This window comes from Kryptolebias marmoratus, linkage group LG8, assembly GCF_001649575.2.
Source record: "Kryptolebias marmoratus isolate JLee-2015 linkage group LG8, ASM164957v2, whole genome shotgun sequence".
Lineage (NCBI taxonomy): Eukaryota > Metazoa > Chordata > Actinopteri > Cyprinodontiformes > Rivulidae > Kryptolebias > Kryptolebias marmoratus.
In genome coordinates, this window is record NC_051437.1 from 24186267 (window position 1) to 24200255 (window position 13989).

Sequence of the window (13989 nt, forward strand, 5' to 3'; positions counted from 1 at the left end):
CACCACTGGTATAAAAAAAATAGAAGAAAATATCTGCCCTTTGGCTGCCGGATTAGTGCACTACTTTTAGACTGCTCCTCTACAAGGATAAACTTTTAAAAGGAAGCACTATTTTAACCCACTAATAACGAAAGGAATCCTCTGACTTGTTTTAATCTTTCCAAGTTTAGACTCAGTCAGATGTTACATATCATGGCTGGAAGGGATTACAGCCTGGAAATAACTCCTATAGGGACATTGTGCGACAAGAATAAACTAAGAACGCTTTCTATATTCTCCTCGTTCTGTTTATCACCTTCATCAGCAACAATCATGGAGATGTGATGAGATTCTGGATACAGTACGATTGAAGCAAGTCAGGTTTCATTGAGGTTTAAAAATGGAACAATGTATTAATTGTTCAGAAATAACAACAAAAATCTAAAACTACATTTAAATTACATTTTATGAATGAGATGAGAATGGCAAATAATGTTTATTTTTGAATTAAACCAATGACATGCTATACAAAAAAATAAAGTAAAAGCCATGCAGGATTTAGGGCTTGGTCCTCCGGCGAGAGCTACTTTTGAGGCCTTTCTTATGCTGAAAATTTCCAATACCGTTTATGTGCAAATTAACCTTAAAGTTTGGAGTCACACAGAACAGAGCTGCTCTTAACGTACTAAGCAGTAGTACTCCACTCAAAAAGTAGAAGAGTACTACAGAGTTTTGGTTTAAAAATATCTCAAATCTAACCCAAAAAAGCAGACCTGCTCCCTGACTTTATGCAAAATAACAGGCTGCCAGATATAATTTACATCTACATTAAGTTTTTGCTGAATGGACAAAATTAAGCAAAAAATACTGAATAATGACATAAAACAACAAGTCTGCATCAGTTTTCTACAAACCAACAGGAATATTTACAAACCATTATGGCCTAAAATTACAAAAAATAAAGGTATTTAGTAAAACTAGTAGTACTGTATTGATTTTAAAACTGTAAAAAAAGCAGAAACCCAACAACAACAACAACAACTATTAATCAGTTTTTACCTGATGTAGGCTTTAACAAACTAAAACTCTTCCCAGTGATGTGGGCTTACACTTCATTGGAAATAAGTAAAATAAGGCGTACACTGATTCATTAAAAGGTTTTGTCTCTGACTATTCTCCAATCTCTGGAGGGGAAGAAAATTTAAAGTGAACCCGACATGAGCAATAAGTCATGATTCCTTCACCTGTTCCCAGCATTCACTGGGACAGCAGGATCAGGGAGAACAAATGGAACCGTTTTGGACCTGGCCCGGGATAAACTAGAGAGGAAATCTGGGTCATACATATCACCTCATTAAAATGAGAACGGGCCATCCAGCTGACATTCAGACGGTGCCTGAAGCAGCTTGGAGCTTTACTGTGAACTGATGCAGAAGAGCGGATTCTGGAGGGACGACTCACTCCAGTAAATCTGGATACATGGGACACTTGGAAATCAGCTCACTAAACATGTATTCAAATCTAGGCCATATGTAGTTTCCCTAAACAGCCTTAAGTAAAGAACTGTTTCATTTAACAGTGGTGCTAATAATTTATTAGAAGAGTGCGTTAACAGATTAATGCTGCCTCTGCAGTACCTTGGATCTAATGTAGTCCAGATTTGATAGAGCACAAAATGAACCCAGCTTTTACAATTTGTTCCAAAAACATAAACATCTTTAAATGCTTCATCCTTTTACAAAGTCAGCCTTGTCTGCCTGTGTCTAAAAGGCAAGTGTGTCATATTTAAAAAGATTCATTTTTTTTATCTGAACAGAAGAAACAGTGGCTCATAATGGAACCCAAAGCAGTAAATGAGAAAACTCGTAAGAAGTAGAAAATAAGCCTAAGATTATCAATAAACCCACTATTCTTCCTAAATGTATGAAGCTGCTTTACTTTATACAATCCTTTTAATTAGGGGTGTAATTGTACATGTATTCATACTGTAACAGACATTTTGGACGGGAACAGTGAACTAACATTGAACACATGAGTCTGAGGTGATCGCTGCTCAGGTTTTACTTAGTTAACAGAACTAAGAAAGATCTAAACACACCAAACCAAGCATGGTTGCTTCAGAAGGACACTCAGAAACTTGAAGACCTGCCTGTTTGGTTGAACAGCTGTGGGACAGCTGTATCACAGAGAGGAGAGGTACCTGTATGGCAAGCAGTTGTATCATGTAATCAACGCTTTGAAAAGTACCATGTCAAGCCTTTTGTATATTTATTCAATATCCCTGATATCAAGGCTCATGTCTCAGCTTAACTGAGAAGCTTGTTTGGTGTTTCACATTTTATTTATTTTGTGATTACATTGGGAGATGTTCTTCAGGTCTGTGTTGCTTTTTGAGAAAATTGATTAGCAGCTCCAGTCAAAAAAAGGAAGACATGAACTAAAAAGATGCATTTTGTTTTGGATGTACAATTAAAACTAACCTTTGATATTACAGAAACCTCTGACTAAACCTGTTGGTCTGTTTGTGTTGAATCGATATGTCCAGTGAGTTGACAGGATGGTTAAAACATTGAGCAAAGCTTTGTTTCTTAAACAGATTTTTAAAGTTGTGCACATTGAAATTAAAATTAAAAAGATTAAATTAGGAGCTGTGCTGGAGAGCCGTCAGTGTGGTACTCACGGCTGGGAGTGTGCCGTCTCGTAACGTTCGAAGGGATGGCTGAGGTCGTGCTTGTTGTTCATGTAGCACTGAGTGCACAGGTCGTAGTCGAAGCACACTTTGCACTTCCATCGCATTCCCATGATGCCATGCTTCTTGCAGCTGTCGCAGATGATATTGGAGTGACGCACCCCTGCATAAAAGAAGTGGTGAAGAGGGAAAAAATGGTTCAAAAACCTTCTCTTTCTTTGTTTCTTTCTTTGCCATCATTTCATCACTAACTAACCAAATTAAAGTTGACAGTCTAAGTTTAGTGTACTTTTCTAGTATTGGTTGATTAGAAACTGACAAACTGACAGAGCCTTAAATGTCATTTGTGAAAATTTTAAACATTTGTTTTAATTTTAAAAGGTATGCTTAACATTTTAGACTGATTTTTTTTGTGTGCTTACCAATTTGAGCATTATCATAGAGCAGCAGGTCAAAGGCTCCCTGGTATCCAGTCCGGTAGTTAGTTCTTGTGCCGCTGTCCCACTGCACCACCACCGTCTTGTCTGGGGTCGTGGTGCTGCCCTGACGCCCGATCTCCACCACGGTGCCCACGTGCCCCTCGCCGTCATCCTGGTTCCCCCACTTCCAGTCCAGGCCGCGCACCACGCGCATGCCCACCTCCATGCTGCCTCTGCTGGGGCCTGGCCTACAGGCTGAGGGCAACAGCCGGGGCCTGGCAGCTCTGTCACTCCCGCCGCTGCTGCGCCTCCGCGGCTTCTGAGGGGCGGAGCCGGACCGCGCTGACGGGATCGCCGGCAGAGACGGCACCAGTGTCGTATCCGGGAACAGATCAGGGGTGACTGAAAGAAAGAGGAAACAAAAGTTACAAGAAATCCTGGAAAATACAACCGTAACCATGGGAGTACAGACACAAAGTAAATACAAAAAATGTTGATAATGACAAACAGGTGATCCCTCCGTTCCACTATTTTTAAACAACTAAATCTTATAAGCTGTGTGTTCTTTTACACAACCGGTGTGCAGCTGTCAGTGGCAGCTAAGGGATTCAATGCACCATATGTCTTATTAATTTCAGAGCAGCGTTCTCCTCCTGGCTGGTGGATCATTCACTGGAGGCCTTGCTGTGTGTCATGGCACACTTCTGGAGGGAGCAGCTGGACTCGACTGTTACGCCCTGCTGCGCTAATCAAGCCCTGACCTGACACAAACACACACATACACACTCCCTAAACACAATCCACTAGCCTCACTGGCCTCATTCTTACTCTAAACACTAAAAACAGAAATCCAAACAAGCAAATACAGCATGTGAGTTTTAAACCCTCAGCAAACAAATAAACCTGTTTTTTTACTTGATCTTCCTTAGTCCATAATGAAAATTCAGTCTGTGATGCAGTTCATGTGACCAGCCATTCAGCCATTAAGTTATTTTGCTGTCCTTTCATCACAGACCGTTTTTCTTTATCCCCTAACTAAATAAGTTGATTTCCGTTTGACGAAACCTACTCCTGAAAGTGAAAGTTACTGAAATCAAATCATTACGAAAATCCAACACGTCCCAGACTTTCTGTCAGCTTGTTTCAGTCTGTTTCCTTATATTAAAAGTACTATGAACAAAACTTCAATAAATAAATAGCCCTTTATCACAAAAGAGGAGGTACAAAAACTCAAATTTCACAGCTATGACAGATTGCACCAGTGCTTTTAATAAATGCAGAAAATTTCAAGAAAAATAGAAATACAACTGAAAGAAAGTGGTGTTCACAGGATGTGAGAGTTTGACTCAGCAATGCAGCTGGAAACTTCTGCTGAAGACTGTGATAATCTAATTATACTCTTTAATCACATGTGACACTTCTACAATATTTTTTTATAGTTTGCTGCAGTTTCCTCTCTATGATGCACAAAGAAGTTTATGGTTTGACAATTCAATGGGATTTCTGTCTCTAATTATACAAGAAAAATGTTACAGAAACACGGTCATTCAGTGTAACATTTTTCCAAATGTTGTTGAAAAATGGAAGGAAGTTTGCTAATACTTCGATGTGACCAGATGAAACAATTTGAGCCATTTCGAGTTGAAGAAATTGAGAAATAAGATATTTGTTAATTTTAAATCTTCTAATCTTTGCATGAGTCTAAAAGACTAAACTAAACTAGCTGCATTCACTGTGGCTGCTACAATGCCCTGTCCCCCGATCAGCTGAATCAGAGATGTTTCATCTTCTTCTAATAGTTCTTCCTCTACAGAATCTGGTTCATACGATTGAGCTCTAATCTCACCCAGAGAAAGGCACAACACCTTCACTTCAATATAACAGATAACAGATCAGTTTTACTGTTTTGGGATAAAACAGATGGAGCTGAAAGTGATGGCACATTTAGAGCAGGATACAACCACAAATGTAGTTTGGTTGTAGAAAACAGAAAAATGTAAACAACGGATTTCTCCCCAATTCTCCAGCCTGAGTGTTGTCTACTGCAGGTAGGATACTGACTGCTCATAACTACTCCACACAACTCCCCTCAATAAATAAATCACTTTGAGCCAAGCATTTGAACACAGTTATAATATGTGTTAATTAAAATAGCACTATTAAAGCCTTTTGAGTTGAAATTCAAATAATGTTTGGCAAATATGTTGACTGACTTCTCCCCTGCAACACAATTTCTGTGAGCATCTACAGTGAAAACAATCAGTCAGGGGGAAATTCAAAATGTGTTTATATAAAACTTCTGCTTGTTTGTATTTCTAACAAATCAGTCAGCTCGGGAATCACCAAGTCTAAAATTCAGTGACAGTGTTTCTACAAAATACTGTAAAGACGGGAACTTGTTTTACTTGAGTCTTGAACCAAACATTTAAAAAACTCCTTTTCAGACAAGCTGGTGAAATGTTACTTGTGTGTAAAATAAAAAGTATCAACAGGAAACTTCAGTGTATAAATGTTATTCTCAAGTTTAGCCAAATCTTAATGAAACTGTCTGTCAGCTTAAAAACTATTTTATTGTTCTAATTTTTTAAAAACAAATATGCTTTTTAGTCCATATTTCAGCCCAAACAAGGCAGACAAATGTCTACAAGCAGCTAATACACTTCCACACTTAATATTACAAGGTCATATTCGTATTAATCTGTATTTGATAAGGCTTAAAAATCTGTGTCATCTGCAGGATCAAAAAAAAGGCAGCTTATATTTCGTTTTCTGTACAAACTGACAACTTAGCCTTTTTCTTTTTGCACTAAAATAATTTTCCTGTCACCAAACATTACGGTCTGTACTCTCAGAGGATTTGTCTCTGATAATGACAGCTTACACGAAGCTCCTTGTAAAATCCTTTTTAAATCAATTATTTCAAAAGAATTGAAAAACAAAGACATTCTTTTCTGCTGATTTGGCAAAATCTTCCACAAACACTTAAAAAGGCACACGTAAACCCCTGTAACTCCAGTTGCTCTGCCCCCCACCCCCCACCCCCGAGCATGTCCCAGCAGCGTGAACTCTGATGTTATCGTCATAAAAAAGGCAGGAACTGAAAAGTAGACACAACATAGATTTCTGTGGATGCCTCTATCGACACAACAATCTCCTTTCCCACATCTCCACAGAGAAGTGAGCTGAAAAACCTCCACACACAAATGCATGATCCAAAAAAAGGCAAACCCACGGTTCACTGCAGCCCTTAGCAAACACTTGGTTTTAAATGAGAGCACCCTTTCGCTGAATTTGTTTTCACGTTGATAAGCTGTCAATCAGAAACTCCAAACAATAAGCAGCTGTAAGAAAAATAAAAGGTATTTTCAAACTGCCTCATTAATTAAAGGCCTATCTTTTCTTAAAGGAATGCATATCGCCCGCTGCCTTTCATGCCAGATTATTTTCTGTTGAAGAACGGAGAAGTCGTGGGTGTTTTGGCTACTACCACACCAAATTTTAGCTCAATATCTGTGAAGCTGGCCATTTTTGTTTTGACTCAATTAGCTGTGGCGACCATCTTGAATTGGCGTGACTCCAAAAGTTTTAGTTGTAGATGTGAATCCAATGATTACATTCTGCAAGTTTCATTAAAGTTTGTCCAGCGGTTCATGAGATATTTTGCTCACAAGAACACACACGAGCAAAAACATTATGACCAACCTTTGATTTTCCGCAGCAGGTAATAATGAGAGCAGGTTAAACAACCACTAATTATTTAGAACAGTTGCACTTTAAAAAAACAAAAACAAAAAAACAGGTTGACTTAATGAGCTTCTGCTCTCATTTTCTGTGTAAAGTTACAGTGAATAAAAGAAAATAAGCTGAGGAGTGTGTACTTAAACTTTAAACTGAGATCATCTGTTTACAGTGAGTCAGCAGAAACAAAGATGGCCAAAAAAAACAAAGTCAGCTTGCAATCAGATTGTGTATTCTAAAGACCTGCATACACTGTTGGACACAACAACTGGCAAACAGATTGTTGTGTTGGTTTTGCTTTTAGCACAGTTCGTGCTGTAAAAGAAACTTTCATTTGTGGAAAAAAAAAACAACTCAGTTGCTCCTAAAGTTTGCTCGTCGGTGTGTTTGCATTCCTTTGATAGTTTTTCCTGTGTGTGTGTTTGCGTGTGTCCCAACTCGGCCACCTGTGTTGTTGAAACGTCTCTGACAATCTGCAGCAGAGGGTTAAGGCGTGCAGGATTACGGCTCTCAGCCTGAAATAACAGATGGGTTGGCTTCCATCGCACACGCTGCTGAGGGCCGCTCTGTGAGGGCAACGTCAACCGCCTTCGCACAAACAACTCAACGCTCCTTCTGGCCGCCAGACAAGCACACGCTTCACCATAAACAAATACGCACACACACACACAAAAAAAATCTGACCATTTTACATACTTGGAAGATTATTTGAATCTGTTAAACCAGCTGCTGATCACTGGCTGCACAGAAGTAAACATTCTGTGAAAAATGGTGTTAGTTATACAATCCACTAGTGTTAATTTATAATAACTAATTTTCTAAATAAAGGCCTAGAATAGATGGAACACATCCCCTGTCACCTTTCATGCCAGAGGTTGAAAGAAAGATTATTTTATGAGAAGGGATGAGTTTGGTGAGATGCGTTAGAGCTCAGAGAATGTGTTGTGAAGGACTCTCAGCTACTACCACAACAGGTTTTAGCTCAATGTCTGTAAAAATTGACAGCACTTTTTTGTGTCTCCTAATGTGGATTAGCTGTGGTGGCCATCTTGAACTGAGTTGACTCCAAAAGATAACCAGTTGTAAATGTATATCCAATCATTACTTTATTAAAGTTTCACTAAAATTCGTCCAGTGGTTCATAGGATGTACACGGTACAAACACACACACACCCACACACTCTCACACACACACACACACACAGGCAAAAACATCACGTTTGCCTTCAGCATCAAGCAGTAACTACTATAATTATTTAAGCAGTTTATATTAAAAGCAGCTTCACCATAAAGAGCACTGATCAAAGCACATTTTGTCTGGTTTATGTGCAACTCGGAGATCACACTACTTCACTTTTGGTGCTTCAAATAATCGTTTTTGTGGCGTAAAACTGATCAGCACTTTTTTTTTTTCTTTTTAAATGTGACAAAGGGGTCACTTAGTGTAAAGTATAGGTTTGCATTGGTAGACTAGACACTGCAAAATAAAGTGCTGCAATGGTTTTGTGATCCCAACGGTCCCGCAAGGCTAGAATCACTAAGAAAGAGAGTGACAGAAAGAGACGACAGAGCTGTGAGAGCAAGTGGTAAGAATCACTGAATAAACTGTTGCAACAGTGAAGAAATGCTTCAGAGTCAATATAATAAAACCCAACAATCATTTCTGCTTCCAACTTTAAATAAGGCAGGGAAGAAAAATGTTCCAGAAGAAAAAGATAACGAGATAAACTAGATCGAAGAAAATGACAAAAAACTAAAGCTAGTATCTCTCCGGGCTGTGACTGCTGGCGACTAGTTGGTGAACACGCTCAATCCTGTCTCTTGAATTTTAAACATATTCAAATAAATTTATCACAAATTTCCCCTTAAAATAGTCCGTCCTCTTGCGTCATCAGAGTCCTCTTAAATCTGTCTCTAGAGAACTAGAGATGTATTTTGACACATTCAGAGGACCTCCCGTCTGACGGAAAGAATGTTACGGTCTAAAAGAAAACATGCTGAAAATAAACAATTATTAAAAACTGGTTCGAATCTCCCCATCTTCATTACTAAAGTGCACTCAAACAGGTTAAATCATAAAGGGGGCGGCTGCCAAGGTGGGAACAAAGCCGAACAAAGTGGCACGATGCAGGTGGAGGTGGAAAACAAAATAATGTGCACGGCCTACACTGCAGACTTGCAAGTCCTGAACACAAAAATGAGACATGATTTTCAAAAACTAGCCACAAAAAATACGGCTGCATGGCTCACTGGCCACAAACACTTACATTTCAGTGTGATTGCATCAGAAAGGTCGCCTATTTTCTTGCAATTTTGAGTCTCCAACAGTCTCAGCCCAGTGAGACACCACCTTCAGATCTGCCTTCTGATGATGTGAGCTTAACAGTAATCAGAAAAATTAGTCGAAAGTCATAGGAACACAATATTAGATACATACTACTGTTTAAAGCAACAAATACTTGGCTGATTGCCCTCTGACTCATAGCCTTCATGGCTTACAATCCTAATGATTATTTCTAAAAGAGATTTTTCTTCTTTTTTTGTGAAATTACTCTGGCTGTAAATGCTTAGCGATACGTTATGCACACAAGAATTTTGCAACTTAATGCCACAGCCTTTGCAAAAAAAAAAAAAAAGAAAGAAAAAGTAAAAACCTGCTGAAACAGGCTCATGTCAAACCTATCTGGTGGCAGGAGGACCTTCAGCAAAATCAATACAGAGCCTGAGTAAATAACATATGCTCAAAATTTTCACCATCAGGGATATAAAGCCTAAAAGTAAGTTCTCAACTCAAATAAATGCTGTCATCAGTTCATACTGTAAACATTAGCAGCTCAATCCCAAAGAGAATTTTTATGTGAATGTTAAAAAGAACGAACGTAGCAAACACTTGTAATTAACTTAAACGATATTTGTTGGCTCTTTCATTAAGAGTCATCCTTTCAAAGCATAATCACCCCGGCAAAACTCTAAAGACCTCATAACGACTATTGTTCATGTAAAAAAGTAATCCCAAAAGCCTTTTAAACTCTCTCACACACAGACACACACACATCCCTAAAACCCCTGCGTATAAATTTGATGGGATTATCATATTGCATTATCGTGGATTATCATACTCACTCCCCATGATCTTCATACCACTTTTGAACATGCCAGAAGCTGTGTTCCAGTTCGTCGTCTCACGAGCTTTGGGATCCCACGACCATCTGAAACCAGCAGCTCTGTGAAGCCAACATCGGACTGAACCCGCTCAGTCTCACTATTTGGTTAGCTGTGAACTTTGATCTTTGCTTAAGAACATACTGTTTTTTTCCATCTCTGGTTTTTTTTTTGTCAGATAGATGTTACTCAGGGACTGTACAGGCTGGATGCCTGGATGCCTTATCTGGGGAGGGGGAGGGGGGGGTGTTAAAAACTGGCTGAGCTGGGCAAACAAATGAAGACTCCTACAGGAGGACTTTGCTTTAGGTAATTATATTCCCGTGGATAATAATCGTCATTGTTGTGTCAGTGTGGGAAAGCTTTGATCAGTTCAGTACTAATCACTTGGAAATGGAGCTCAATTGGGCCGACTCGGCTTCTAAATGACCTCGTCAGACTCTAAGCTGTCAGCTCCGGCTCAGACATCAAGTGAGGCGTCAATATTGGGTCACATGTTGCTGCTTGTTCACAAGGCTTCTCATTCTTACAAACTGCAACTAAAACTACTTTAAGTCTCATTCAGGCATGTCCCGGATTGTTTTAGCCCATGTTTGAAAAGATAAAACTACTTCAATCGTTTTAAAACGGCACTGCAATTATTGTTTTTGTTAAATGTTTAGGTGCCATGCAGCAAATGCTTTCATCGTGTAACTTAAACTCACTGTGATTTAGGAAACTACAATTTTGGGATTATATAACAAAGACTACTGAGATAAAGAGTGCAAGTTAGGACAAATATTTCTGTAGGTTCTGGTTTGTTACACAAAACTGGACAAGCCTGATGTCTTATCTGAAAAAAAGACTGGGTAGGTAAAATAGAGATGTTTTTTTTATATATATAAAAGAACAATACCTGTCTAGTTACACGCTAATTCAGCCTTTAAAACGACCTCTGTGCTTTTATGTTAATCAGCTGAATGTATTGTGACCCTCACTGTCCACCGTACTTCCTGTGACCTCAGTGAATCACATCAGAGCCGCTTGCTTCTGTTTGGTGCTTTTGGTTTCACAGTTTCTGTGAGAGATCATGCAGCTCACTCATTTTTATATGCAAAACCAAAAGTCTAATCTTATTTATCTGTTAATTTGTTTTTTAAATTAGAGTTTAATGAAATCATCTTATGTTGAGAAATGAGGGAGTTGTTGCCGATCTGGTCAAACCTTGAAAATAATGTTAAGCACAATCCTATCATGAGATTTCACACTCAAAGTATGTGTTGTTAATCACTTTCAGCTACCATCACACCATGAGATATTTTGCTAACAGACACACAACACACACACTGGCAAAATCATTAACACCTGATAATAAAACAACTAATATACCCTCTGGTAAGAACATCTTAGTTTACTTTAGGGAAAACAACACAAAACGAGCTGCCATTATGAAACATTTACATGTTTTGTCTGAATTTGTGCTTTTTACTGCGACAGAAACCTCTTCTAACAAACTGAAATAAAATAGCTACCTATACATTTGACATTTGCCTACAATCCAAACTCCACGCACTAAAACCTGAAGCTAATAACAAATTTGACGTCACTCAGTAACCACCCTGATGCAGGTAAAAACAGGCTCAAAATGTGTTTTTAATTTAATCATCGCAGGTCTGTTTCAATGTGACACAGGGCTGTGGAGGCAAACTGATATGTGCTTGCTAAGCACATCTTTGAGCTTTACTACAGGCTACATCGACATGTGTAGCAGCATGGCCGCACCAGCTGCACGCACACTGCTTTTGCACCTGGCCGCCTTATCTTCCAGGGATTTTTTTTTTAAAAAGCCGTTAAAATTAATTCTAACAGACTTCTGCATAAGTAAGAAGTCATATTTCTTTTATTAACAAGTGCACATCTCATATTTCTATTCACATTTCTTTAAAAAAAAATGTTCACATTGATGACCTAATACTAAAAACACCAGAGCAGCACTATTCAGAGAGACAAGACTGATACATAAAGCATGTCTTGTTTTGCTGTTTTACCTGTTGGTAAAGGATGTGCAGCAGGATGATTAAAAACACCACCAACAACAGGAGGCAGAGGAAGCAGCTCTGATATCCTGCTACACAAATGCATCGGACGAAGGAGGGGGGGAAAAACAGCCACCAGCGGTCCCACCTGATCCAAGAGAAGTAAAAAATAAATGAATCAAAAATGCAGAGGACAGAAAGCCTTGCTGTGATGCTCTCCCTGAATGAACCGGTTCAGAGGAGGAGATGCAGGAGCAGCCGAGCAGGTATTCCAGGGATGTGATGCACAGATGTGAGTGGTCTCATTGAAACAGCATCCTGCTGTGCAGACACAGGTTAACGGTGGAGGATCAGAGCTGAAGGAGGAAGAGGAGAGAACGCCTTGCTGCTGGAGGAGGCAGCCAGCGTTTAGTCCTTTGTGCGTTGTGTCAGCAAGGATTACCTCTGTGGAGAGGAGGAGGAGGAGGAGGATGGCCGTGGAGAGCGGCTGCTGCCCGACGAGCGCTGCATTCAGTGTGACGTTCCCTTCCTTTCACACAAAACTGGGCCAGTGGGCTCTGCTCTGTGCAGGCTTCCTTGGACGCTATATTCCATCACTGGGGGGGCGTGAGCATCAGTAGCACACATGTGAAGCAGATACACATAGAAACACATGCGCATCAAGCTCTGCATAAAGATGTACAGCCCCTCTCCCTTTCACACCCCGTAGGGACACCATTCGACCTACTGCCAATGAGCAGACAGAGGGGAGGGGGGGAGGGGAATATGTTTCGAGGGCAGGGTCTGGATGTTGTTGTTTTGGGGGGTTTTTTCCCCTTTTATTTTGAGAAATTGCTCAGGGGGGAAGAAAAAAGGGGTGGGGTTGGAGATGATTTTGATGAATGGACACCTGCCACAGTCCTCCTTTCCAGCCACAAAAATGGTTTCGATCAGGCAGCCGACAGCCACCTACAGGCTCGTGCAGTAAAAAAAAAAAACATGAGTCTGTGTGTTTCCAAATGCCTTCCTAGCTCAGAAAAATTCTCTTTAATGTGGCTACATCTGTGAGAGACGTCAACAATATGGTTACAGGAGAAAAAAAAAAAAAAAACCCCTCACCACACGGGTTGACCTGAATACTTAACTGTAGTGGGACATTCAAGCATCCTAAGAGAAAAAAAAAAAAAAAAACAGCATTCTGCTGATCTCGGCACACACATATGAATGTACAGCTGGTATTGGCAGAACACAAACAGCCAATAAATGAAGGGCTGCTTAGGGATGTGGTTGAGACACAAGCCCATAATGAAGTTTATTCCACCGCTCCCTCGTCTCGTAAACAAAAGCCACTGCTGTCCATGCAGACATGTTGGTCTCCAACATGTAAATGGAGAGATTCATCCCAACGTCTGTGCTTCACATAAACACTGACACTCTTAAATATTGACACAAATATTTCATCAGACGTCAGTCATCAGAACTGGAGGGAACACAAAAAGAGCATAGTGTAAAATGTAACTCAACAGTGTGTTTGTTTGTTTGTTCTTTTAGATCCTGATTCTGTTACAAGCGATAACAAGGAGCAGCAAACATATTTAGCACTGCAAAATCAAATCTGTGAGTCAAATGCTGGATTCTATTTATGTCTCACCTCTACTGTGAGCAATCCTCTCTGCTCAGGCTAAACCATCCCATTTATACATTATGAAGTCTTACCTATCACCATGATAACACGTTGTCCTTTTACGCTCATTTATATCATAGTCTTTTGTAAAAATAATAATATATTTACAGAAGAATTTTGTTTCTTTGTATGTAAATCTGCTACTTCTGAGTGTAAACTGCTGCCATGAGCATCAAACATTAATCTAAGGGTTAAAGACTGTTTCAGTGTCTGTGATGCTGACTTTAATGGGACAGGATGATGTGTTGCAACTCAGTCAGTCGCTTTCAAAACAATCAAAGGCCGAGCTTTAAAACGCTTAAACAAATTAACAGACTGGAATGC

The 13989-nt window shown here is 39.6% G+C and overlaps 1 protein-coding gene across 4 annotated transcripts in view; it reads right to left on the minus strand.

The window, feature by feature from the left end:
* The window catches only part of mib2 (MIB E3 ubiquitin protein ligase 2), a 45516-nt gene that overhangs the window by 28242 nt on the left and 3285 nt on the right, over positions 1-13989 (minus strand). Inside the window, exons 2-5 of one of the 4 annotated variants that reach the window (XM_037977123.1) lie at positions 12445-12598; positions 12015-12150; positions 3091-3489; positions 2660-2831 (exon numbers count right to left, since the gene is read on the minus strand). In XM_037977123.1, coding sequence (XP_037833051.1) covers positions 2660-2831; positions 3091-3489; positions 12015-12108 — 665 coding nt within the window. In that variant the 5' untranslated portion in view covers positions 12109-12150; positions 12445-12598. Of the gene's footprint in view, positions 1-2659; positions 2832-3090; positions 3490-9948; positions 10068-12014; positions 12151-12444; positions 12599-13989 lie in introns of those variants that run through there. The other 3 variants (XM_025004897.2, XM_017411414.3, XM_037977124.1) reach the window with 3 other exon arrangements.